Here is a 25,810-nt window from a genome sequence, read left to right on the forward strand (position 1 = left end):
CCTTGTTTTTCCCTCCCTGTATTTAAATATCATACAAAGATAGGAATTTGTGTATTTTTTCTGTAATAAATGAGGAGTTCTGATTTTAATTTCTGAGTAAAACCAATACAGCATTTATTCTGGTTTTTGTAGGTGGCCAGCTGGATCCAGTTCATATACAGGGTATTATAAAACAGAAAGCACTGGCTTCAACACAAATTCAGTCTTGTGCATGCAGGCTACAAATACTACTTTGAAATCCCCAGGAGTACGACAGGGTTAGTTTCTGTAGCCCGAGACATTCCTGCAATAGACAGACTTTTCTTTCCCCCATCTTCTCCCTCTAGCAGAAAGTTTTACAGCCTTCCATGCTTCTGGAGCATGTTTAGATGCCAAACTTGCCGCTTCAGTACCCAGCAGCACATCTTCTGTGCACGGGGTCTGGGAAGGGAGATGCTGGGTATCAGGCTGCAGGGATTACAGCCCCCGACTTGGGTACAGTAGTCAGACTGCTGCTATACAGAAAGCTGCTAGCACAAATGCCTCATCACATTATTCAAGTTTGTCTCTCTCAGGCAAGTATAAATAAAACGCCAGGAAGATACAGTTTGGGCATGAGAGGTCAAAATGTGCTAAAAACTTTTTAAAAAATAAATTAATAAAATGCAGGTAAATTCCTGTTCGGTAGAGGGAGATGGGAGGCAGAGGTACAACAGCGGATAAAGGCTCAAGGCAGCAGCGAGAGGAAAGGAATAAGCAAACAGTAAGGATGGAAAGGAGAAAGCCGAAAAGACAATCTTCTCTCCACAATGAGGTTACCAATATTTTATTTATAGCTCAGTCTGCTTCCATCTCGTCTTCTCAGCAGCAATTCCCCCTGGCATTTCACAGCAGAACACCACAAACTTCATCAGCGCTCATCACACACACACAAAAGGCAAAGGCAATGACAAGAGACTATGGCAGCCCGGCGGCTTAGATATCATACAGCCTCAAATCTTCTGACATTCATCACTTCAGCCTGAGCAAAGAGCTCGTAACATGGGCATTGACATCAACTACTGATGTAGTTCTCCACTCCCACAGCTCCACAGACCTCTTCAGGACCTTCTCCTGCCTGGCCAGGAATACGTGCTGCTTCTGCTCCCCACTGACAAGAGGTCCACGGCCAAAAGCCTTCCCCACCTGAAGACCATGTTAACTACAACACCAAGGGAAAGCAGACTAGTGTTCCCGCAGCTCCCTCGGGCACCAAGTTATCAGAGCATGGCTGCTGCCCATCCATAGTGCCCTCAACCCCTGCTGGCATCCTGCCCTGCAGCAGGTGCTCCAGCTCCTGCCTGAGACCCTGCCACCCCTCCTGAGCAAGGACCTCAAGCCACCAACACTGCACCAGTTTGGCTCAGGATGTCAAACTGCCCACAGGGTTCTTAATGAAAGGAGATAGGAAAAAATGAATCGCATCAAAAGAAGTAGCAGCAAACTGCTTCAGACCAAAATTACGCTGAGGATAAAAATAAAAATCAACTTAAGAGTTGGGAGCTTGAATTTTAGATTTCATAGGAGGAATGCTGCTGTTTCCAGTCAGGTACTCAATAAAATCTGGCTTCTTAAATTCAGTAGTGTTGGGTGCTTTTTTTAATATGGGAGGTGGACAGAGAAATCAGCTCACTTACCCAAAACAACAACAACAACAAAAATCCAAACCAAAAAGCACTGAGGTTTTGCAAGAACACATCAGCTTTACTGACATTTTCATCACGACCAGAATGCAAAAGCTGTTCCTGAAACATCTCTCGATAGTCAGGGCTTGAACTCAAAACACTGCTTTGCTGCTCTGCCAACGCTGGTCCCAACTGGAACTTCTATCTTGATGAGTACCCACACCGCCAGCCATCATGCCCGGCCTTCCTCTGATGGGGTATCTTCCCCCTCTGCCAGAAACGTGCCTTTGGTGCTGTACAGAGAACAATCTTTTAAATGAGTTTTCCTTTAAGTCAACAGTTCATTTAAAAAACAAAAATCAGTAAAAATCTGGAGAGGTTTTCATACTCTCTTTAAATGGCTCTGGAACGTGGGATACCCAGTGCAAGCATGCAGCATAAGTCAAGCAAAACACCAATTATGAATTTCAATCTATCATGTGCCTCAACTGGCTAGCCTTGGCTAGTGCCCATCTCTGCAGGTTTTTAAAAGAAATTCTCCCTAACATGTTAATGCTACGCAATAACATTTACAAAATCTTGAAACTTTTATGGCAATTTACGATACAAACTTAAGTGGGAGAGAACAGTGTTAAACATCGTCTGCCGTGGGCTTGGAAAGCATTTTCTCTCCTGCCACATGTCACCAAACCTATTTATTGGACGAACAGCACCTAGTAACAATAACTTCAGGATGACATCCAGGGCACAAGGAGAAAGTGCTGCCACAAGGCGCCATGCTCCCAGCGGAGCCCTGCACGATCGCACGCCAACCCCAAACCGTACACGGGGCGCCTGGTCACCCTCTCCTGCATGACCCTTCGCAAAGGCTGCTGAAACCTCTTCAAACGCCTCCTTTCAACACACACTCCCCTCTGAGCACCTCTGGAGAGATGCTGAGGGTTTTTTTGTCCCCTCTCAAGTGACAGGATCACAGGAGAAGTGAATTCACTCCTTAAAAATAAAAAAAAAGAGAAAAAGGAAAAGAAATTAAAACCAGGAAAAAGATGCTGTCTACCTCAGTGATTCAAATTTCAGCTTCAGCAACTTCAGACTTGATCTCACTAAGCTGTTCTATTGCACTACAGTGAACATGTCACATAAGCTACATCTTTGCTCCTACCTCCATCTTTTTATTTCACTATTAGTTTTGGGCTTATGTTGATTTAAATTTAAAAAAAAAAAAAATTAAAAAGAACAATAAAAAAGTGACACATTAATTGATCCCAGCTCACAAATCACAAATTTCTGTAACTGAAAATCCAAATTATTCTTTGCGCTGGGAAACTCTGTTTCTGCCCCAGATCTACCAGGACTGGAGTTGAGTTCAGAATCACAGCAGAAACAGTTTTCTTCCTGACGTCAAGACAACAGCTGCTCTACGATGGAATCCAACTCTTAGACTGATGTTCACAGAGTAATTTCCAAGCCCAAGCAGGACCAGGGACACTCCCACACTCACAGCCAGCCAACAAGCGAGGCGACGACTTGTTGGAGCAAACGCTGCCAAAGCCATTTAAGACTGCAGCAGCTGTTGTCAACGGAGGACCGCACTCAAGTCAGGAAAGCAGAATTTTATTGCAAATCCTTTGCCAATTTCAATTAAGAAAAATCTTCAGCCCAAACACATGACCATCATTTTTTCTCTACACTTTTGGCAGCGTTGGGCATTTCTGAAGCCCTTTTCAACACCCTGCTACTGACTCTGGCTTGCCATTGCTGTTGTCATTCCAAACAGCAATCCAGTGGATGTCTGCAAGGAGCAAACACAAGTTCACCATCCCTTCATTTTCCAGTATGAAGGATTAAATAAAGTATCATGAAAATCAACTACATGCATCCACAATGCATTGAACAAGTGAGAGATTACAGGATGACTTCTAAAAGCTAATCCTGATTCACAGCTTATTCTGAATGAGTAACGTCTTGGTCATGGGAAGGGCAGGAGGTCACTTTCGATCATTTTCCCCAAAACTTCCCTTTGCTCTCTTATTTCCCATGTCTGTTTCTGTTTTCTAGCACTGCAGTGGGCACAGAAACTTTTCCATTCCAATTCAGACTTGAGAAGGGAAGAAACATTCCAAGAACAGGGACAGAAGACATGCCTGTTTAACATGCCAGGCAGCATGTGAAGTGGGGAAGTGAGAAGTCTAACATTCATTTAGAGAAGACACACTGCGTACATTTGCATCAATTAACCAATTATTACATCAGTCCACATCAACGCAAGAAAATGACGCAGCTTCTTTTTTTTTTTTTAGGTTAAATACATTGAACTCAAAGCCTGATGACTTCTCCACAGGGTCCTTTCTGGATTCAGTTATCAACAGTTTGCCATAAACATTATAAACATTACTTTTTTGAGGCAACATACTAAACTTGTTCCCATGATTAAGAAAAGCAAAATGATTTGGGAAAGAAACCAAGTTTGTATACTATCAACACTGGGCTACTAGGTTGACAGGATTTTGAAAAGCTGACTTCAGTTTTCTTTTTTTTTTTTTTTTTAATTAGGAAAATTCACTTATTTCAGGAATGGTCTCACCACAAAACCCCAAAAACGTTCTTTTAATTTCCTGCAACAATGTGCTACTATACTCAGAACACCGCCTCATTTACTAGTTGGGATCAATAGTCTCATATTCTGTCTTAGAATGACTGACTGGTGTAAGATACTTAAAAGAAATTACCAAGAAAATCTTCAGTTGAAAATTACAGCAGAATCTGCTTACAGAGGATGCTTTCATGTACTAAAAATTAGCTGTACCCTGTCTCTCATGCCCCAAAGAATAAAATTTTATAAGGAAGTTTCCATTACTTAGGGATGTAATCACGGGTATTTCCTTTGTTAACGCATGCATTTAATCCATTTTTAAGTCCTACAAATATCTGGATTTTACATGGTTTTGCTGATTAGTTTCATATTTTGTGCATATTGATTCAGGCACATAATCTGCATGTTGTGCCAAACAATATTTTGAACAATTGTGAATTTACATTTACATTTCATTCAACTTTGTTCCCAAATCACAAAACTGCGTAATTGACATTACCATGTATTTTCTAACTAGGTAACTAAGGAACATAAAAGTCTCACATTAAAACCCATCAGAATCTTTTCAACGAGAACACCGTATTGCCCTCCCATACTACTCAATTTTTGTGTGCTTTTGAAAAGGTCTTCAAAATTAAATTAAGCTTCTTTCACAAGGTAACTTGGCAATTTCTTGTTGAGTTTGCATCAGGTTTAATTTGAGAATGTAACATCAATACAAATTTTTTTGCTTAATTCCTATGCTATTATGTTTCAGATATACAAATGTAACTTCATATCATACTGTACTCATAATCGCTCTACCCAAAACTTCTGTGATGGGATATTACTTGTTACTGATAATACAGACAGAATTGCAAATATGTAAGATGTCTGGACAGCAATTTTTAACTTAAGACATGATTCCCTACTTGAACACATTGTTAAATTAAGAATTTTTAAAAATGCTTTGCACTGGTAGAGATGATGGATCACAGGACCTTTTCAAGATCTCAAGCACAAGAAGAATTAAAGACTATACACATTGTAATAACCAGCATGCTGATCGGTTAGTAAAATAGCAAATTTTAATTTCTCTAGAACAGGCTTGAAATAGTCTGGTTTTCTGTGCATAACAAGTAGTTATTTTACATAGAAACATTATAGAGTTTAAGCATACATAACTATTCCTTTTATTACTATTGCCTCTATGATTATAATAAATTAAATTTACAACAACACATTTTACTAACACCAAAATGATTTTTCACCTCTAGATAAATATACTAAGTATAAGCCTTGTTTTCCATTATTAATTAAAATAACTGTATACTGAATTTGTGAGATCACCAATTTGTTTTCTATGTTCAGTTTTAGTCTTTTTAAATGTACTTACAGGTTGTTCAGGTAAGTCTTGTGCCTCTTCCATGGGTGCTTAAATGATTCAAATCGTGTGTTCCTCGGCAGTCCTCAAAGCCTGTCAAAAAAAGGTGTTCATAGCTTTATGTACTTTTTGGGGGGCTTATCATTTAGGCTATCAGAGAACATTAATTGTCATATATTCCACCCACAAGCTTTCTAAACTCATGTTGCCATCTCCCAAGTAAAAGATGAAATTCATATATGGAGAGATTTCATAAACAAGGGATTTAGCTTTAATCTTCAAGATACAGATTTTTTACGCACGTGGCACATTTCTACATCATTTACTTGTACCATACTGACTACAGAAGCTAATGTATCAATCAGACACGTGCACCATGATTTTAAAGACACTTTAAATGATCAGGTCTGGTCTACTAGGTCAGTAAACAGCGTGATTCAATCTAACCTGTTTTCATTTAGAACATTTATATAACAAACAAAAAAAAAATCAGGACAAGACTGTACACCTAAATGTATTCACATGCAGTACTGTTTATTGCCAAATCTACAAAGCAAGTTTATTATTTCAATTGTACCTTTCAAAGAGAGACATTTGATGAAATTTTTAAAATAACTTTTATTTTGGAAGCTAAGTAACCCAGCAGCATTTAGCAGACAGATCTTGTATATTACACCCAAGAGCTGCTATCCCCCACAATTTTAAAACCAAGAAAAGGAAATTTTTCAATTACCTTCACAACCTGATTAATTTTTGCAGTTTAGTGCACAAAAGATAAAGGCACATGTCCTCCACGGCTTCCCCCTCTGCCCGACCAACATTCACAAACAGTGTGACCTACACAATTTGATTGCTCTTCTTTCACCCTCTCATTTCAGAGCCAGTTTATTAAAACAAACCCTAACCTCTTCAGACAAGCTCTATCTCAACTGCGCCAAAATCAAGTAGATGCCTCCTCTCCATCCCAGCAGAGCTGCCTCTTCCATACACACCTGTGTGTTATTGCACACAAAGCAGAACCTAAGCAGATTACAGAAATTAGAAGAAATACTGAAAAACACTTAGTGGTTTGGAAGCAATTAAATACAGTGAATTTGTGTGCTGAGGTAGAGCCTATTCCTGCCTCCACAGCCGTGACAGTTTTTCTGTAAATCTCAGTGGAAATGCAGGTGATCATTCACTCGCCTCTCCTTTCTCTGTGTCCTTCTCTTTTCCCCATCCTGTCTGGAGCATTCAGGCACCCTCACATTATGAAATTGTCCCCATGCAAATGGACTAAACAAGTTAACAGAAACAACTTTCCTGCATCCTGAAAACAATTGCTATTCCCCCCTCCTGGCCCCTGCCAGACCTACTTAGACTCCTCGCATGTGCAGCCAGCCTGCAGTGGAGCACCACGTGCCAGGTACAGGCATGCTCTGTAGCCTGGAATAAGTTCATATTAACCATGAAAACACAAAGGATTTCTTCTCCCTTATTTGAGGACAGATAAAGGTCTTACATGCCAGGGTGTATCATATACGCCAGGGTAAAATTTCATTGAGGGTCTGAGCGTTTTCCAAGGCTGCCTCCCCTAATCAAAGCTACTTACCTCCATTGCCTTAACAGTGTACCAACTGAATTTACAATAAGTCTCTTCAATAACTCAGGTTCCTTTGAAATGACCCTATTCAAACCACACAAGAAAGCATACAATATCAAGTACTACTGTCACCATTCCAGTTTTTCCACCAGCTTTACTTCAAATATAAAAGCTTATTTCCTTTTTACTTTTTTTGTAGGAATAACAGAGAAAAATCAAGACTTAAGAAAAACTGTGGCATTCAAAAACTATGAATAGGAGCATAGAATACAATGGCCACCAGCAAGAATATTTGAAACTGATACCAATGGGTCCTGTCTTGTCCCTTGTCCTTCATGTTTGCTACTTGACACTATTTCATTGTGCAATTTCTTTGAAAAATTCCAAACTAAACTCTTCAGTATGGAAAAAGACTTCGCATCACACTTCGATCCATACAGCAGTAATTTCCCATTCCATGCTTCGTTTAAAAGCTGTAAGCTGCTCTTTAATGTTTTTGAGAAGGATCTAAACAATTAGAAAGACAAAGAGATTCCCAGGGTCCTGTCATTACACTTGGGAACAAAACTCTCTTCCCAAATGAGCAGGGCATCTTGTAGCATCTGGAAACAAATGAATGAACCAAAGCAGCTGAGCAGTAACCGCTTGCCCAGATGGCAAGTGAAAGCTTGACCTCTGGTGACTTCATGCTTTCCTCTGGAGAATACTCTGTACCTCCAGAAATAGCAGCTTGGGCAGAAGACATCTCAAAAAGACCTAGTGCTTGTAGCTGGTGTTATGCAGAAGTGGGCAAAACAAGAAGCAGCCTGCATTTTGGGGTGAAAGGGATGTACCTAACCGGTACGCCCGAGCAGCTAGGAGCGATGGGGTCTCTGCAGCAAATGCCTCCTACAGCACAGTTTAAGCTGCTGCTGAAGGAAGAGCTCCTGCTCCTCCTTATCTCCAGCAACACATTCTTGCTGGCCTGACACCCCTTCCTCTGTGGCCACCAAAGCACTTGTGTGGCTGAACAGCAGTCTGGATCTGGGATCTGACCTCCTTCTAAGGAAGAAGAAAGAAAGAAAAAACACCAAACCAGGGGCACCCAAGCACAACCTTTCTGCTCCGCTGTTTTAACTGGCATCAGCTCTGGTCTCACACAGCGCCAGCCAGCAGGATGGGGAAACGGGCAGAGCACGCCAGTGGGGCAGCAGGATGCCCCTTTTCAGTGACAGCCACAGGAAACAAAACCACAATTTTACCATCTTGTTCATGCTTCACTTGGGCAAAACAGCGGACGTAAGTCACAGGGATGTACAGATGGGTCCACAGCCTTTCAACCGGTATCACCCACCCACCACCAGTTCTCCGGTAGAGCCGCCACATGACTTCTTGTGGCCGGGCATGGGGAGCGTGGCCGGAGCCCCCACCTTGGTTACCTCCGGGCACGGTGCCGGGCAGGGCAGCTGCTGCCGCCCTCCCTCCCTCCCTCCGGGAGAGGCTGAGCAAAGCTGCTGACAGCTCCAGCGCCAGCCCGGGCAGCACCTGCTCCGGCTGCACGTGTTTCCCTCACAGCACCCTCCGATATGGCTAATCCATCACCCCCGCGCTGGCCATCAGCTGGCTGCAGCCTTCGGGCAGGCGTACGCCCTCGGCCAGCACCAGCACCCCTGGGTGCCGCAGGCTGCCCACCGCTCGGCTCTCCAAAACCCAGACCCCGCGCCTGGCGCCTGTGCAGCTCAGCTACTCGCAGCGGCTTACTTAGCCAGCAGCTCACCACAAACAAAGCTGATGTGTAAAAACGGGAGATAAACAACACCGATTCTTTTTAATGGCTTCTCAGATCTCAAAATTAGATTTTTAACTTGTGGAAGACTCAGGGCGACTGTGCCTCAGATAAGCTTATCACGCAGTTTCTATTGCAGAACATTTTAAAACCTTAAGCAATCACAACAGAAGAGATATCAAAACAGATCTTCGGTTCCACAGAGTTCAAACTGGTGCAGTCACACCCTTGGCAGGGGGTGCCAACGCAGCCCTCAGGCAGGAGAAGAGCCACTGCCGTCGGTCCTGCTGCCGGTCCCAGTCCCAGCAACGCCACTGCTTCCCGAAGGGGACTGACAGCAGCCTCCAAAGGCAAGAAATTGCTGATTAACAGCTTTGCAAGCAGCTGGAGGAGTTTGGTCACTTTCCCCATCTATATAGCCATTTATATTTCTCTGTGTGAGAGGGATGTCTGAAAAGTAGATTCTGATGGTGGGAATACTTCTGTGGGCCACCAGTCCCATGAATGAGAAAACCAGCACAAAACGTGACTGAGAGTGCAACAAGCCATCAAACGAGCTGCAGCAATGAAAGAAACATTCAGCAAAAATGAGTCAGGTGCACACTTCTGAAAACAGCAAAACACCATACCTTTTCCCCTTTACGGGGTAGTTTTCATTATTTACCCTGATAAAAATTGTTTTGTAATATGTGAATGAAACAACATTTTCAATTTAATCGACTCATTTTGAAGAGCCATCTCGGTTTAATTCCAACTTGCACACAAATCTACCAACAGTGTGGAATTACCAAGGACGGGTATTTGCACGTTGTTTTACTTTGCCTGCTCAATGTATGAAGGCATGTTATCTAAACTTCGAAATGGAAGGCATCAGCGCAGAGGAACGGGCTGCAGAATCACACCGATGAGTCGCCTGCCTTCCGTTCTGCACAAGATCGCAATGCCAGTAATTCCCTACTAAAAGCCCTGGCAAGTTACGTACAGTTTCTTGCAAGAAAGCCCGCTTTAAAAATCCTAAAATGCAAATTCTACTTCAGTCAGACTCTTTCTAACTAGATCCTGTGGGTATAATTTCTGAAAGGTACCTGCTACTAGCATCAGGATAGACTGCTATTTACTTTCATTCTGTTCTTTCAAGCCCATCTGCCTTGGCTTTGAATATAAAATTTCGGCTGAGGTACAGTTCTTCTCTCAAGCAGCAAATAATTAAAACCAAAGATACTGTTATAAAACCAACAAGCAGTAATTACACTGATTAGAAAAAAACCTGTTTGAATATGGTTTTATATTACTTTAATAAAACCACTATTCCCTAAGAAAAAAGCTTTATTTAGGGTAATGAAATTGTATCTATTAAACAGAAAGTTAAAATAAAATAACAGAATCACAGAACACTTTAGGTTGGAAAAGGCCTTTGAGATCAAGTCCAGCCGTTGCCCCAGCACTGCCGAGCCCACCACTGACCCATGTCCCCAGGCACCGCATCCACGTGGCTTTTCACCACCCCCGGGGACGGTGACACCCCCCCCAGCTCCCTGGGCAGCCTGTGCCAGTGCCTGGCCGCCCCCTCGGTGAAGAAATGTTTCCCAACACCCGATCTGACCCCCCCGGCGCAGCCTGAGCCCGTTTCCCCTTGTCCTGTCGCTTGTCGGCTGGGAGGAGACCGACCCCCCCTGCCTACACCCTCCTGTCCGGGAGCTGTAGGGAGCGATCAGGGCCCCCCGAGCCCCCTCCTCTCCAGGCCGACCCCCCCAGCCCCCTGCCCGGCTCTGGACACGCTCCAGCCCCTCTGCGTCCCTCTGCCCGTGCGGGGCCCAGCGCTGAGCCCAGGGGCGCGGGGCGGCCGCAGCAGCGCCGAGCACGGGGGGACGGGCACTGCCCTGGTCCGGCTCTTTCGGACACAAGCCGGGATGCTGCTGGCCAACCCGGGCACCTGGGCACCCTGCGGAACCGGACACAAGCCGGGATGCTGCTGGCCAACCCGGGCACCTGGGCACCCTGCGGAACCGGACACAAGCCGGGATGCTGCTGGCCAACCTGGGCACCTGGGCACCCTGCGGAACCGGACACAAGCCGGGATGCTGCTGGCCAACCTGGGCACCTGGGCACCCTGCGGAACCGGACACAAGCCGGGATGCTGCTGGCCAACCTGGGCACCCTGCTGGCTCGTGTTCAGCAGCCGCCAGCCAGCCCCCCCAGAACGCTGCGGGAGATGGTGCAAGGGCCTCGCCACGGCCCAGGCAGACACCCACCGCCTGTCCCTCAGCCCTAAGTGGGTCACCGGGCTGCAGCAGGAGATCGGGTTCCTCAGGCAGGACCTGCCTTTCACAACGCCGCGCTGGCGGGGCTGACGCCCGGCCGTCCTGCACGTGCCGCATGAAGGCACTCGGGACCTTCTGCTCCACGAGCTTCCCCAGCACCCAGGGCAGGCCGACAGCCTGCCATTCCCCGGACCCTCCTCCCAGCCCCTGCGCAGGTGGGTGTCACACTGGCTCAGCCCCAGCCTGCTGGGAGCCCCCTGGTCAGCCCAGACGCTCATCGGTGATGGAGAGCGGCTCGGCGAGCTGCTCCGCCAGCTCCCGCGGTACCCCGGGACGGTACCCTGGGCTGGGTCCCCTGGCCCCAGACACCGCTCCGTGTGTCTTGGTGCTGCAGCAGGTGGCTGGCTGATTCCTCCTGGACCGTGGCGGCTGCATTCTGCTTCCCATCCCTGTTTTCCAGCGCAGGGGGATGGGGACCCAGAGAACAACTGACCTTACTATTAAAGAGTGAAGCAAAGAAAGCATTAAGTACCTCAGCCTTTTCTTCATGCTTTGTCACTATGTTTTCCCCTACATCCAATAAAGGCTGGAGATTCTTCTTAGCCCTCCTTTTGTTGCTAATGTATTCACAGAAACATTTTTTTATTGTCTTTTATGGCAGGAGCCATAACATTTTGTATGCATAATAACATGATTATGCAGTTATTTCAACTCCTTTTTTACTCAAGGGCCAGCACCTTACCAGGAATATATACAATGAATATATGAATTAAGCAGCAGCAGAATAGTCTATTCTTTCCATATTTTCCTGTGGAGCATTTCATCGTGATCTGTGCCATGCTGCTACACGACACGCACCCGGGATTGGAGAGCGCGGCTAAAGCGATCTAAGCCACCACCTGACCGGAGCATGTTTTTTCTTTCCAATATGCTTTTTACTCTGTGCCACTCGCCACATGACAAACCGCTTCTTTCGGAGAAGAGCAGAATTTGGCACAGTGGGATGTGGTGGATCCCCTCCCCCTTTAAAAAATAATTAAAAACACACAAAGAAAGAAATACAAAAAGTGAAAAGAGACACATACTGATATTACTATGCACTGCACAGCTACAAAATGCTTATTTTTTTTTCTCTCCAAAGGCTTATGACTTAAATTTTAACCTTCAGGCAAAACACAGTATCAGCCATCTCCCACACTGGCAGTGACTCGTGCCCCTCCACATCAGGGTGTGAGCAGGTGTATGGATATAACCTCCTTCTTCCATGGGAAAGTTTCTTTACAATTTTATCCTTCCCCATATCTCAGCATTTCTCTATCCAACTGTGATAGAATTTCATCAGCCAAGCTGCTGAAATATTTCCAATTCGGTACCCTACATAGCCAAACTAGTGTTCTGACTACACCGAGCAAGCAAACTCAGCCCACTGCCACTCCTAAGTGATCTCTTTTAAGAGGCATTCTCTGAAGTTTTGAAGAATTTCCCATTTTGTTTTTAAACAGCTTTGATTAAAGATCACAGGAAATGACAGCATCAGCCTGGTTCCTAGTTCGGTCTGTCTAACAAAACAGCCCCCTAAGGAGCTGTCAGGAATTGAACAATTTAGTGTACTACGCTTCATTTTTCCTTCCTTCAGGCAAAAACAAGGTAATGGAAATTCTTCATGAAGCTGTACCACCACCATAATGATGCAAACAAAATGAGTAAATAGATGCCTGGGTGTGCAAAATGTTCTCTCTCGTGCGCCTGACTACAAACTCAAAAAAGTTTAAAGATATTTTAAAGAAAAGGGAACTGCAGTATTTAGTAGGCTGGTGCAACTCTGGTGACAGGCAAGAACGGCAGGGGTGAGCCGAAGAGGAAGGGCCCACCTGGCTTTCCTCCCCCATCAAGGAATGAAATGCTTAATACAAATAATTTATCTGCTTTCACAAGTAGACGTGCAAGTAACACAATGCACGATCTCCTTCCCGTGGTGTTCCCAAGTTATTTATAAATTATCATATTAAGGCTGCACGTTCAGTATCTGACAGCCATCCCATGACTGCCAAGCAGATGAGACACATGCATTACTCCAGTGTTTGAAAATACAAATGGGGTAAGAGGGAAAAGGAACTTGGGTTTCTAGCTTTAAATGGTGGTACCCCCAAACTTTCTAACACTATCAACAACCAACTCCTGAAACAAGAGTCTTTCTCTCCAAAACAAGTCTTTAAAATTCCCTCTAAAATCCATCTTCAAGGCACCGTATCTCAAGCTTTGTTTTGTTAAATCCACCCCTTTTTTAAGCACAGTTGTCTACTAGTTTCCTTTTCCAGCAGCAGAGAGCAGAGATTTAAAAAATAGAAAACAGAATAAAGTTAATGAATGAAAGCTGTGCTACACACCAGCCTGCTGACTGCATATCTTTAACAAATCCAGCAGATCTCATGGCAAAGATTTATACTCTGCTGTTCCTCGCTTTTTCACACTCTCCACGCACACACCCAGACACACACATGCAACACATGGGTATTTGCAAAATACTGTGAAGAACAGCAAAGAATAAACCTTTGCCGGGAGATATGCTGGATTGCTTACTGCTCTCTCTCTGCACTCTCTCCTCCCTTCTTCATTAGGCAGGGAAGACTTGGAATAAAACACTAGAAGTTACAAGGACGGCAGACTGTACGTCCCGTTTTTGAAGATACAAGAGGCCATGACAAGCCTGTAAATGCAGTCCTGTAGGATTAAAAGAACCATGGTTTGATTAACGTTTCATAATTTTAAAATGTAAAATTTTTTTGCAGTATTTATAACGTGAGAAAATTACTGAAATTAAATGTGGTCTCACAAATGCAGTTTTACTCTAAGCAATGCCTATTTCATTAATAGGAATTTTCATGATATTATTAAATCCTTCAAGGGCTATCAACGTTAAGACTGTCTTCAGTTCACTTTGCTCGAACAATGACACACAAGCAGCTTGACTTCCCAGTTCTTATGCAATTTTTAAAAATTTGATTTTGAAACACAGCAGGGAAATTTTTAATGGGGAAAAGAACTGTTTTTACAAAAGGCAAATTTGGAAATAACAACTTCATCCTTGAGAAAAACAGCTCCCACTGAGCCCAGAAACAAGACGGCATTTCTTCTAGATAGATCTAATGTGCATAGCTCACACGGCACAAGAACACAAACCTGCTATTAACCTTGTAGTTATTAAACAAAGTATGGTAATTTATGCAAACGTAAGAAAAGTAAAAAAGTCAATTAACTCCTCTGTTCATGAGGATTCAACTTGCACTGAGAAGGGATTTTTTCGACGACCACAGATGATAAGGTACCTGGTATCCTACAGCTCACATACATTTTTGTGGTTTAGATAACTGATAAACAGGTGACAAATCTCTACAGCTGCAGCTCTGGAGGAAAAAAACACCGTTTGTCTTAAAAGCTTTTTAAAACAAACTTTCAAACAGCAGAGCACAGGCCTTAGATTTCTAGAAGCCACTTCAGACACATTCAAACAGATCAGGGGATTTTCTGAACAGAAGACTGACATTTTTAATCCCCTGTCAGTCAAGACAGCAAATCTGCATCATATTAACCACAAAAAAGGAAGCAGTTACATTATGCAGCTCTAAGTTTTGTTTTGCAGTACAAGATTTTACTAACACATATCAGATAGCAATACAGATACCACTAGAGGCAACCAGGAAATTAATCTATAGTTCTATTACAGAAAATTTTTCAGTACTCAACTTTCAGCATGATTTTACTAAAAAGGTTGTGACTACAGTAAATTTACTTACTACTTTTGTTATTTAGCATTAGCGGCAGCCATGGTATTTATCGCGGTGCAATCAGTTCTGAGAACATCTGCAGCTATTTGTGTCTTAGCAACACCAGTTGCTAGAGTAACCTGCTCAAAAATATTAAAGGAAGAATAAAGTACTGGATATTTGAGATTTTTGGCTGGGGAAAAGGACAGTTTAAATGACAGTGTTCAATGCTCAGCAGCTCGGGAAGAGTCGCTGCTTTTAGTTAAGCAGATTTATTGCACCATTCGCTTCACACAGCACCAGTCCTGCTGGCAGAGGCAGGGGGAGCACAGAAGCAGCCCGCGGGGTCGGACCAACGTCCTGCAGCCCAGCGCAGCCCCATCCCCAGCAGCAGCAGGAGCAGACACCGGCGGGGAGTGCGTGAGCCTGGGCACCCGCAGAGAGGACATCCCTGCCTCGTCCTCCCGCATCCACCCGCGCACCGACCTCTCCCCGCAACCGTGTCCCGCCCCGGCGCGGTCGGCAGCTCCCACCCTGCCGCATGAAGGATTCTCGGCTGTCTCCCACCGTCTCCCCTGAGCTTCCGAGCGCCTTCAGCCCACGTGCGGCAGGGCTGGGCGAGCAGCTCCGCTGGCAGCGCATCCCCTGCCTGCAGCACTTGGTGCACCTCGACCACATTCTCCCTCCAAATCAGTCCCAGCCCTCAGCTTCTCTTCATCGGGCACCTGCTCCAGCCCCTACGATCACTGTTCTGCCCCTCTCTGCTCCCTCTTAAGATGCAGTAACCAGAACTGCACATAGTCAACGAGATGTGGCTGCAACCACAGCTCTACTACAGAGAGGTAAAATGTTTCTTTCTGCTGCCCGCATCACCCTCCCTTATGACGGCCAACACCGTGGGCTTCTTGTTTGGGTGCCCTTTACACCGACCAACCATCTCAATGGCCCATCACTGTCCTCAGGTTCTCCTCCTGGAGTCTTAACTGCCCGTTTCCGAGTTCAGGAATCTTTCTTGTGTAAATACGGTTTAGACTGCTTTTCCCTAGATTAATTGCCTTTAATTTAGGGAAAGCAATCTAAATCATATTTATGTTAATTACCTTAAGTTCTCATAAATTCATCTACACTGAAGCTGTTCTGCCACCTTTCTGATCACTCAGTTTGCCAATACCCTCCTTCTACCTTTGGCGTAGCTTTTTATGACCCAAAACTACAGTAACATCAGTAAACCTGGAGATTTCACTGGTCATTCATTTCTCCAGATCACTGGTGAAAATGCTGGACAAACCCAGTCTAAGCACCAACATTAAGGGTAGAATCACAGAACACTTTAGGTTGGAAAAGGCCTTTGAGATCAAGTCCAGCCGTTGCCCCAGCACTGCCGAGCCCACCACTGACCCATGTCCCCAGGCACCGCATCTACGTGGCTTTTCACCACCCCCGGGGACGGTGACCCCCCCAGCTCCCTGGGCAGCCTGTGCCAGTGCCTGGCCGCCCCCTCGGTGAAGAAATGTTTCCCAACACCCGATCTGACCCCCCCGGCGCAGCCTGAGCCCGTTTCCCCTTGTCCTGTCGCTTGTCGGCCGGGAGGAGACCGACCCCCCTGCCTTGGGAGCTGTGGCTCTCGCTTTTGGCCCCTACCTGAGCTACAAAGTTGACTTCCCAGCTTGACCACAAAGCCACCTCACCGTGGATCCGTCTGCCAGCCCAGGCTCTTCCCTCAACCCAGCCACCTGCCATTGCCCACCTTGTCCTGGTCACCCCGTGGGTTCTGAGGGACTGTACCCTCGCCGGTGAGGCCACTGCCGCCGCCTGCCTTGCTACCACACTCAGCGTCCCTTCTCTTTGGGACCAGCATGTCCCTGCTGCTCCCGGGCACTAACAACGGCACCGAAAGATGAAGTTAGGCACCACCTTAAGAAAACTGGACAGACGCAGCTCCGTAAGACCAAACAGGATGGAGAAGGAGCTGCTCTCTACCATTTTTGAAAGGTCACATCAATCCGTGTGGTGACTGATGACTACAAAATGTCACCCTCGAGACAGGCAACAGGGGAGATGGAGGCCAGTCAGACTTGCCTGTCTCCCTGCAGTGTCTCTGGGGACTGTGGAGCACATCCATCTGCACACACATGAACGAGAGAGCTGTAAATGTTCTGTATCTAGTTTTAGTAACGCAGAGTCCTGCAGCCACACTGGGCCAGTATTAAACTATGGACAGACTACACAGTGGATGAAAAACTGTCTGGACTGCCCAGTTCAAAGGACTGTGATTACAGTCTACAATCTAACTAGTACCTGGTAACAAAAAGCCACCGACAAGAGCTGATAGCAGACACAATATGAACATCTTCATCACGACAAGTACAACAGCACAGAACACACCTTCAGAATACCTGTGGATAAGACCAAACTGGTGAAGCCTGACAAGCAGGGCTGCAATTCAGATGGACTATGACACGCTGGAAGAACGGGCTGGCAGGAGCCTCACAGAAGTTCAACAGGGGCAAGTGCTGTGCACCACCCCAGGGCTGGAACAACTGCATGCAACAGGACAGGCTGGGAACAAACTGAGAAGTCACAGTTCTGCAGGAAAGAAACTAGAGATCCCGGCAGACAAGAAGTTCAACCCAAGTCAGCTGTGAGTCCTGGCAGCAATGAAGGCTTGCCTCAAGCTGGGCTAAAAAGATACAGAAAAGACAAAGCCAGGCACATCTCAAGTGCCTAGAGAAAGAGCTAACAGTCATAAATCGCAACAAGGAAAATTCCAGTTTGAGGCAAGAAAAAAAATTATTCACCATGTGAGTAGTCTGCACTGGAAGAGTGACCCACAGGGGTGGTGAAATGGCCACCCTTGCACATTTTCAAAACCCCAGCAGACAAGAGCCTGAACAACCTACCTTCTGTGAGCAGGAGACTAAAGGTGGCCACCTCATGAGGTCACCTGCAGTCCAAACCAATCTTTCACCAGCTTTCCACTGATGACAGAACCTCTCCTCCAAGCCTGGGGAAATTTAGCTTTGTTAATACAACTCTGTCAAATGTTTTCTGAAAATCTGATTATACCCGTTGCTTCCCTCTATCCACGCACATGCAGAACACCAGTACATTAACAAGGTGGATCTTCTCTTCACAGAAGCCACGCTGACATTTACCAATGGATTGTATTTTCCAGTTAACAGTGATTTTGTCCTTTGTAACTCTGTCATGTTATGGTTGCTGGCAGCCGGTCACCCGTATGGTGTTCCCAGGATGTCCTCTAGAGGCCATCTCTAGCAGCAACAGTGACAACAAGGACATCACTGAGCTTCTCTTACACCTCACCATCCCCAGGTGCCCACTCCATCACCTTCGGTCACCGAGCAATCCCACACAAGCACTGCCTGGATTCCTGCTCTGGACAGATTTCGAGAATGTATTACTACTGGTTTGAGCCTCCTGTGCAAGGTGCTCTTCAACCTCCTTTCCACCCTTTTTAATTTTCTTCTTACATTTTACCTGCCATGCTACAGATTTTCCTGTTCTCACCCACCATGCTTTCCATTTTCTAAGTGCTCATCTTTTGCCTACGATGGCTTTTTAGCTTTATCTTTGAGCCACACAGGGATTTTCAGGGGGGTGGACACGACACCAGTTTGTTTGGTTTCAAATGGTATACCTTGGTTTCTGACACAGTATTTTTTAAACAAACTCCAAGCTCACTGTAGGCTGTTCACTTTTCGGGCAGATCTTTTCATGGTTTAGGGTTTTTTTAAACTACTTGATTCATTTTTAGGTATTTTAATTTCTTGAAATTGAATATCCATGTGCTGGATTTATTTTGTCTGCTGTCCTCTTCTACTCAGTTATATGTAATTGTACTGTGGTTGCTATAAGCCACCTCACTACTAGCTTAAAGTAGGTCCTATGACACTGAAAAGCAGCTTCTCCTGTCAGTTTAAACTCAGTTACTGTAGGAAGCAATCACTGATTGAGTTAGAAGAATGCTCTACCTACTTTGTCTCCTGATGAGGCACAGAATTGATCTTTGTCCAAGTAGCTGAAATCTCTTCTGTAACTCCCCCAAATTTGCATCTTCTTTGATCTCACTTAATAGCTCCTGATCGCTATTGCCACCCTGATCCAGGGGCTGCCAGTATAACCCTAGTAGTACATTTAAGGCCCGGGATTTCCACCCATACAGACCCAATAGTGCTTCTCTCTCCCTGTACTTGTAATGCTGTTACCCTTTATAAAAATCCTTCAAGCACAGTGCCCACCATTTCTGTACAGCTAGTCCCCGGCATTACCACATCCCAGTGAAAGCCTCCTTCCACCATACCTCAGAGACACTTGTTACAGCACAGATTAGCATCCCTAATCACACTTAAAATAACTGATATGATTACAGTGATAACAACTAGTTAATGCTATTGTGTCACAAATCACCCAAACCACAAGCACATTCCATTTGGAACTCAACAGCCCCAAAACTTAAAATTGGCATTACAGTACTATCAACAGGTATCAAACAAATGAAGACTTTGATGGTAAAAGATTTGCTGCTTCTTGCTACAGCTCACTGGTGAAACCCTTTTCCCTCTCTGCTCTTGCCAGGTAGTTCAAGTTTCAAATAAGAATTAACATCTCAAAGCATCATCTCCTCTGCTGGGTACAATTTTGGCAAAGAAATATCTGATGACTTTTTTTCCAAATCTACTCTAAAGGTCCCATTTCTCCCAGTTCCCTTTTTCTTTCACGTTTGTTCAGGTTCTCTTTAGTATGAATCGTAACTAACATGTGCTACCAGTACCAGTGACCAAATCACATGCAACCTAAGAGTCTCTGAGCTGATTCTATCTTGTGCCTTATTGTTTATGAAAGAGAAGGGGCTGTTATGTTATTGTGAGTGCTTCTAGCTTACCTGTGCTCCAGACTAGGCCAATCAGTAAAAAAAGCTACATTCAAATGCACAAAAATATTACAAAGTTTCTACATAATCCTCAAAAGATACTACAGCCAGAACAAGACTTTCACAGTAAAAAAAAAAAAAAGATTCATATTTCCTTTCTCTTCCCTGTTGTCCTTCTATCTATTCCCATTTCCTTTTTTCTCTTTCACACTATTATTTATGTGAATTATCTAACAGGCAGCCTAGTCATTACATAACTTTTTGTATTTAGCCCATCAGAAATACTTCCAGTTCAAGAGCAGTCAAATATATTAACTTCTAAAAACAATGACTCATTCCAATTCCAACCAACAACTCTCTTCTCCAGGAAAAAAAAAAATAATACTTGTAGACAACAAAATTGTGGTGACACAAGCTTTCCGTCTTTGGACCTGTGCTACTTGAAACTTTTTCTTTACTATAGAAAAAGATAGCTTTTGCTCCCTGCATTCTTCCAAGCCTCCTCCTGAACGCAGAAAAGCAGTGCATTCAGTAATTCATCGTGGATTACTACTCACTATTGCAATTAGTGAGCCTCTGGGTTCATTCACAAGCAGCAACACCACAGGCTCACCAAATGCACATTCAGCTTTCACTACATACACAGAAAAATCATGTGAAGGCCCTGAAGGAGTAAGACAACACACATGCTAAAGATACAGACAAAGGGTTTACACAACTGTGGTCACAAAAAGAGATTCAAACCCTTCTGTCTGCACATTTCCGCTACATGTGTCTGCTCTTCTCTGGTCAATACTTAAACAAAACCAAACCGAAGAATGAATTGCATTGCTTCAGGCATCATGTAAACCAGGTCCTCTATACAATATGCAAGTATATGCAAGTGTTGCTTGTTTCCAGGACAAAACAAACAAGATCAGGAAGATATCTGCATTGCTAGAAATACATTTTCTTCAGACCTTGTCACTGACAATTAATTCCTAATCAGACAACAAACAAATCCTAGCAAAAACAGTGACATGTGTTGTGAAGTTTCTGATGAATGCAGAAAATTTAGAATGCAAAATTAACGTGGACAGATGAACGACTAGGTCACTGTTGTACTACGATATTTGTAATTAGTTGAGTTGTGGCACGTGATAATACCGTGCATTCTTGTTTTAGCTGACTCCAGTTGCAAAGTGACTCACGTTATGCAAACGACTGCAGCTGGAATCAAAGGCTGTTTAACTCTACACTCCGTTAAGATACAATCAGTTTTATTTGACAACTGAGAGAGGCAAGGAACACAGGCACAACCCAATCTTTGCCGCTCCTGGAGCCTTGGTAGCTCTGTCACCTGTGACCGTGTGCCCATCCCCAGGGAAGCCAGGGACCCTGGGCAAGCCACTAACAAGACCGAAGTTTTGGCAGAACCAGCAGGATGGCTGACGCCTTCAGGCTAAACGAGAGCCCAAGGAATCAGTATCTTCTTGTTTACCATAAGTAACAGGTAACCTTTGAGAAAGAGCAGTCCACCGTATTTTCTGCTGCCTTTTAGCTCCAAAATCTGTCAACATCAAGAAATTCTCCAAAGGGCTGTCATCTTTCACTTAGGCCTATTCCAGCTAATTCAAAAGAATTTCTGACAGATGCTCTAGTCCACTTTTTACTTCCCTCACTGGAAAAAGACGCTGCATGACAGACACTGGGTTCTGGTAGTAGCTAGCAAGATCCAAGACTTTCAGTAAAGATCAATTATATATGTTTTTTGTAACAGCATCCACAAAAAAGGTCACGTCATTCAGAGATCTGAGAACCTTACTCAACAACCCGGTGCTTCAGCACAAAGTTACATTCTTTGGGTCCTGGAAAGCTACTATACAGATTAATAATTCACAGAATTGTCAATCTACTTTTGCTATCTTATTTTAAAATGCTGAAAGCAGTGGCATGATTGACTCATGGCAATTTTTTTGCTTTCTCCAGGTCAGGCAAGAGTGAGTATTTTCTAATTTCTTTTTCTTTAAGCCAGAAGAATTAATTCATCCTTATACCCAGAAAGGTAAATGTAGAAGCAGGCTTAGCATGAGAGCTAACTACTGGATTAAAAAAAAAAAAGTATTACACAGTAGAAGAAAAATTAAACCTCACGTGTCTTTACAGTTCTCCAGAATGCCAAACAAGCTAACGAAATAAAAAAAAAAAAGGAGACCCTGTATCTTTGAGTCCCTTTATCTCCTAGAAAGGCCGGCTCCTCTTCCTATACCAAAAGTTCTGGATGGACAGGAAACAGGGATTTTAAGTACACAGAATAACCAAGCCAATGGCCTCTGAAATTTCAAGAGCTATTATAAAGGTACTGAACAAAACATCAGGTGTATTACAAATGGGATCAGACTTCTACATTAAACTTCAAAGCCTTGAACCAACGGGGTTGTTTTCTGTGACAATATTTTCCCCAATTGGTATGTGAGAACAACTATGTCTTTACCAAAAAAAAGCAGCCTGGCGATATTTTGATAGGAAACCAGTGATGGAACCTACTTCAGAATACTTCCATATAGGTTTGAAAACAACTGCTACTTTATTTTCTGCTCTGAATAATAATTTATCACCTACTTTTTCAAATTATCCTGGTCGTGAATATGCAATTTTTCTATCTTGATCATCTTAAATCAATCCTATTTAAGGAATATTTTCTTAAGCTCTCTAAAAGAGAACAGGGCAAAAAAATGGCCACAGAAAAGACATCAGTATGAGACTGATCTATAAAATCTTCAAAATGGAATTCCATGATAATGCAATATTTACAGAAATATGAACCATCACCCAAGGTTTAAAGCTACCACTTTATGTTATGTTCCAGTTGGTGACTCCCAGAGAAACAGCGCTGTCGGTATTCAAACACAAACAATGCAAATTTCAGGACTCAGAAAGCAGCTCCTGGGATGTGAGAACAGCTCTGTAGATCTTCCCAAACCAGGAGACCCACCTTCTGCAGAACTGAAGAAGTGGTCAAGCACCTCTGAAATTAGACTAGCCATACCTTTAACCCCAGAAGTTTATTTAAGAGATGGAAAATGTTCCCAGCTTCATCACAATGCTAAATTATTTTTCTAAATACAAAGCTTCTTTTCTAATTATATTGGCCAGTTACAGAACTGATCGGTGACAACCTAGAAAAGACAAGGCAGCAGTGACTGGCATATCGTGGATCAAAATGACACCATACACTGAAGAGCCTGCTACAACATGCTGTGTCTTCTGCCCACAGCACTCTCCTAAACATCAGGTTTGGGTAGCGCATTAGGAGGAGATCTGAACCTTGCAGCACCACCTTCACTGAAGCTCTGGAGACAGCTGCAAGAAGGAAGAAAGGATTTGAAATTACTCCCTCAGGTACTGGAGTGCCTCCAGTCACAGTGCCCACATGGACTATCCTTGAATCCCTGCTAGAGAGGGGCCACCAGAGAGAAGAGATGCTTGTTTTGCTGCCCTTTAACCAGTTAAAGGAAAATCTTCCAGACAAATTAGGATGAAAGAAAGAGAATAAATTAAGGATAAGATAAAGCAAGAAAAAGCTGAAAAAGACCTTCCTCAACTTACAACCAACCAGTGTGTGCCACTGGTCATGGTTTAGGTAACAAAAACACCCAGGAGCCGCTGCAAGAGACGACGCTGTCTGTAGACACTAACTGGCATGGGGTCATACGTAAAATACTAGTCGTTAAATCCTGATGTGATTCCACTTAAGGCCTCAAAAGCTTCCTGTACATCTCCGCTCCTATTTTGATCACAGGGTTTTGCGGACCCAGTGTAAGTTTTAACAAACACCCATTTTTCAGGAAAAAAAAAAGAACACACAGTTGCAAGGCAGGAAAAAAAAAATAATCCTACTTCTGATAACTAAGAATACAGGCACTGAGTTACTCATGCCCACAATGATATATCTGCTTTAAGCCTTGAATCTTTATGAGCAACATGACTTGCACACGGGAACACAGTACGTGCAGGCTTTACATTCAATTAAAATATTCAGTATATTTTATCCAGTTTTATGTTTACTCATATATAACTACCCATTGGTACACAAAAGTCAGGAAATCGTATATTAAATCTGCTGTAGAGGTACTCCAACGCATTAATACAAAGCATGGAAACCCATTTAAATAAACTGTACTCTGACCTGTTCGATTCAAAACTCATTCAGTATATTTATATGTTGATAAAAACATATAAAAAAAGAATATTTACCAGGCAAGGTTCTGAGAAGCTATAAAACCTAAAGTCACCAATTACTCGGCAATTATTACAGCTATTGATTACAGCTGTGATGAGCAAGTGACAGTTTTTCAAACAAATCTGTCACCTGACCCAAGAATAGTTACCGAGGTGCCGCAGCTGCTGCTGAGGTTGCATGGAAGAGCTGAAAGCTGCAGAAAGACGTCGCAGTAACTAATGGCTTATAAACCCCGAGGCCTTAACCTCAGCTGCGGAGCAGCGAGGACGTACCTGCAGATCACCCGTTTGCACGACAGAAATCGGACTGCAGAGCTGCGTAAGGAAGAAGTATCGCACCACGAGGCAAAAGGAAGCCCCAGGCCACGGCAGGCAGAGCCGGCCAGGCCAGCAGCTCTGCAGGCCGAGGCGGCCACGATCCTCGCAAGTTTTTCACAGTGGCTTATGTGAAAGCAGTGCCTTGAGGCACGTGAATTGCCACGAATCTCAACAAAACCTATCGAGTTCAGAATCACGAATTTAAGATGACCCACAACGACAAAACTGAAGGAAAGCAAACAACAGGGGCAGATAATGACAATCATCTTAATCATTACGGTTGACTTTTAATTGCCAGTTGGAAGCTGTTGCAGTACAGATTAAGGGCATCACAGAAGCAGGAAAGCCAGCTCCATACCAAGAGCAAAGCCCACCAAGGCTTTTCTGCGTGATGCTACAGCTATGCTGCATCGCGGGCCAGCTTCAGGCTGGAAACGATTTAGCCGAAAACGCCGGCACCGAACCGGTCCGGCACGCCGCGCCTCAGCGGGCTCCGCACGGCCGCGGCAGCTCGGCGCGGCGTTCCCAGCGCCGGGCGCGTCCAGCCGAGCGGCTGCGGGTCCAACGCCGCCCGCCGAGCCCAGCCGGCCCCGGCCCCGGCGCAGCCTCCCGGGCTCGTCCGCGCAGGCTCCAGCGAGGGCCGGACCCGGCCCGCGGGGAGCGGCGCGGCCCCGGTAGCCGCCTCCTGCAGAGCGGCACGGCCCGAGCGGGGCTGCCCCGAGGCCGCCCCGCCTGCCGCGGGCCCCGCCGAGGGTTCTGTCCCCGCACCTGCGCTGGGCGGCGCCTGCCTGCCCCCTCCGGCGGTCCCCCGGCGCCACCGGGCTGCAAGGCCCCGGGGACCGGAGCGGCGCCGCCCCCCTCCCCCCGCAGCACCGGGCCGCGGCGCCGAGGGGCTGCGCGCGGGCGGGGGCCGGCACGCGCCGTCAGACACGCGCCCCCGCGGGCGGCGGGCTGGGAGCCGGCCCGGCCCGGGGGGGGGGGGGGCAGCGGCGCCGGGGGCTCCGCGGGCGGCAGCGCGGCCGGGCCGAGAGAGGCCACGCGCGGCGCCTGTCGGTTCCCCCCTCCCCCGCGGCGGGCTCTTACCGAAAGGCGGCTCCGGCGCCGGGCCCGGGAGCACGTCCCGCAGCGGACATGGCAGCGGCGGCCCCGCGCCTCCTCGCCCCCGCCCGCCGCAGCCGTCCGGAAGCCGCGCGCTCGGCGACGGAAGTGACGCAAACCGCCCGAGGCCCGGGCCGGGATGGTGGCGGCGGGTGGAGGGCCGGGCCGCGCCGGAGCCGGGGGGGGGGCGGGGCTGCAGCCGCCCTGTCTGGGCTGCGAGCGGCCGCCAGCCCCTGCGTCGGGGCGTTGCGGCGCTAACCGGGCGCTGGGGACAAGCTGCGGGGAGCGGGCGGGGGTCCAGCGCCGGGCCC

The 25,810-nt window shown here is 45.6% G+C and overlaps 1 protein-coding gene across 9 annotated transcripts in view; it reads right to left on the bottom strand.

The window, feature by feature from the left end:
- EYA3 (EYA transcriptional coactivator and phosphatase 3) overlaps nucleotides 1–25,594 on the bottom strand; it is a 60,126-nt gene extending 34,532 nt beyond the window's left edge. For 5 of the 9 annotated variants that reach the window (XM_040588367.1, XM_040588365.1, XM_040588362.1 and 2 more), the window contains exons 1-2: nucleotides 5,612–5,695; nucleotides 1,731–2,636 (exon numbers count right to left, since the gene is read on the bottom strand). In XM_040588367.1, the coding sequence (XP_040444301.1) occupies nucleotides 1,731–1,772 (42 nt within the window). In that variant the 5' untranslated portion in view covers nucleotides 1,773–2,636; nucleotides 5,612–5,695. Of the gene's footprint in view, nucleotides 1–1,730; nucleotides 2,637–5,608; nucleotides 5,696–25,484 lie in introns of those variants that run through there. The other 4 variants (XM_040588366.1, XM_040588361.1, XM_040588358.1 and 1 more) reach the window with 2 other exon arrangements.
- Nucleotides 25,595–25,810: the final 216 nt, after the last annotated feature.

The sequence above is a fragment of the Falco naumanni genome, chromosome 3 (assembly GCF_017639655.2).
Source record: "Falco naumanni isolate bFalNau1 chromosome 3, bFalNau1.pat, whole genome shotgun sequence".
NCBI classification, from domain to species: domain Eukaryota; kingdom Metazoa; phylum Chordata; class Aves; order Falconiformes; family Falconidae; genus Falco; species Falco naumanni.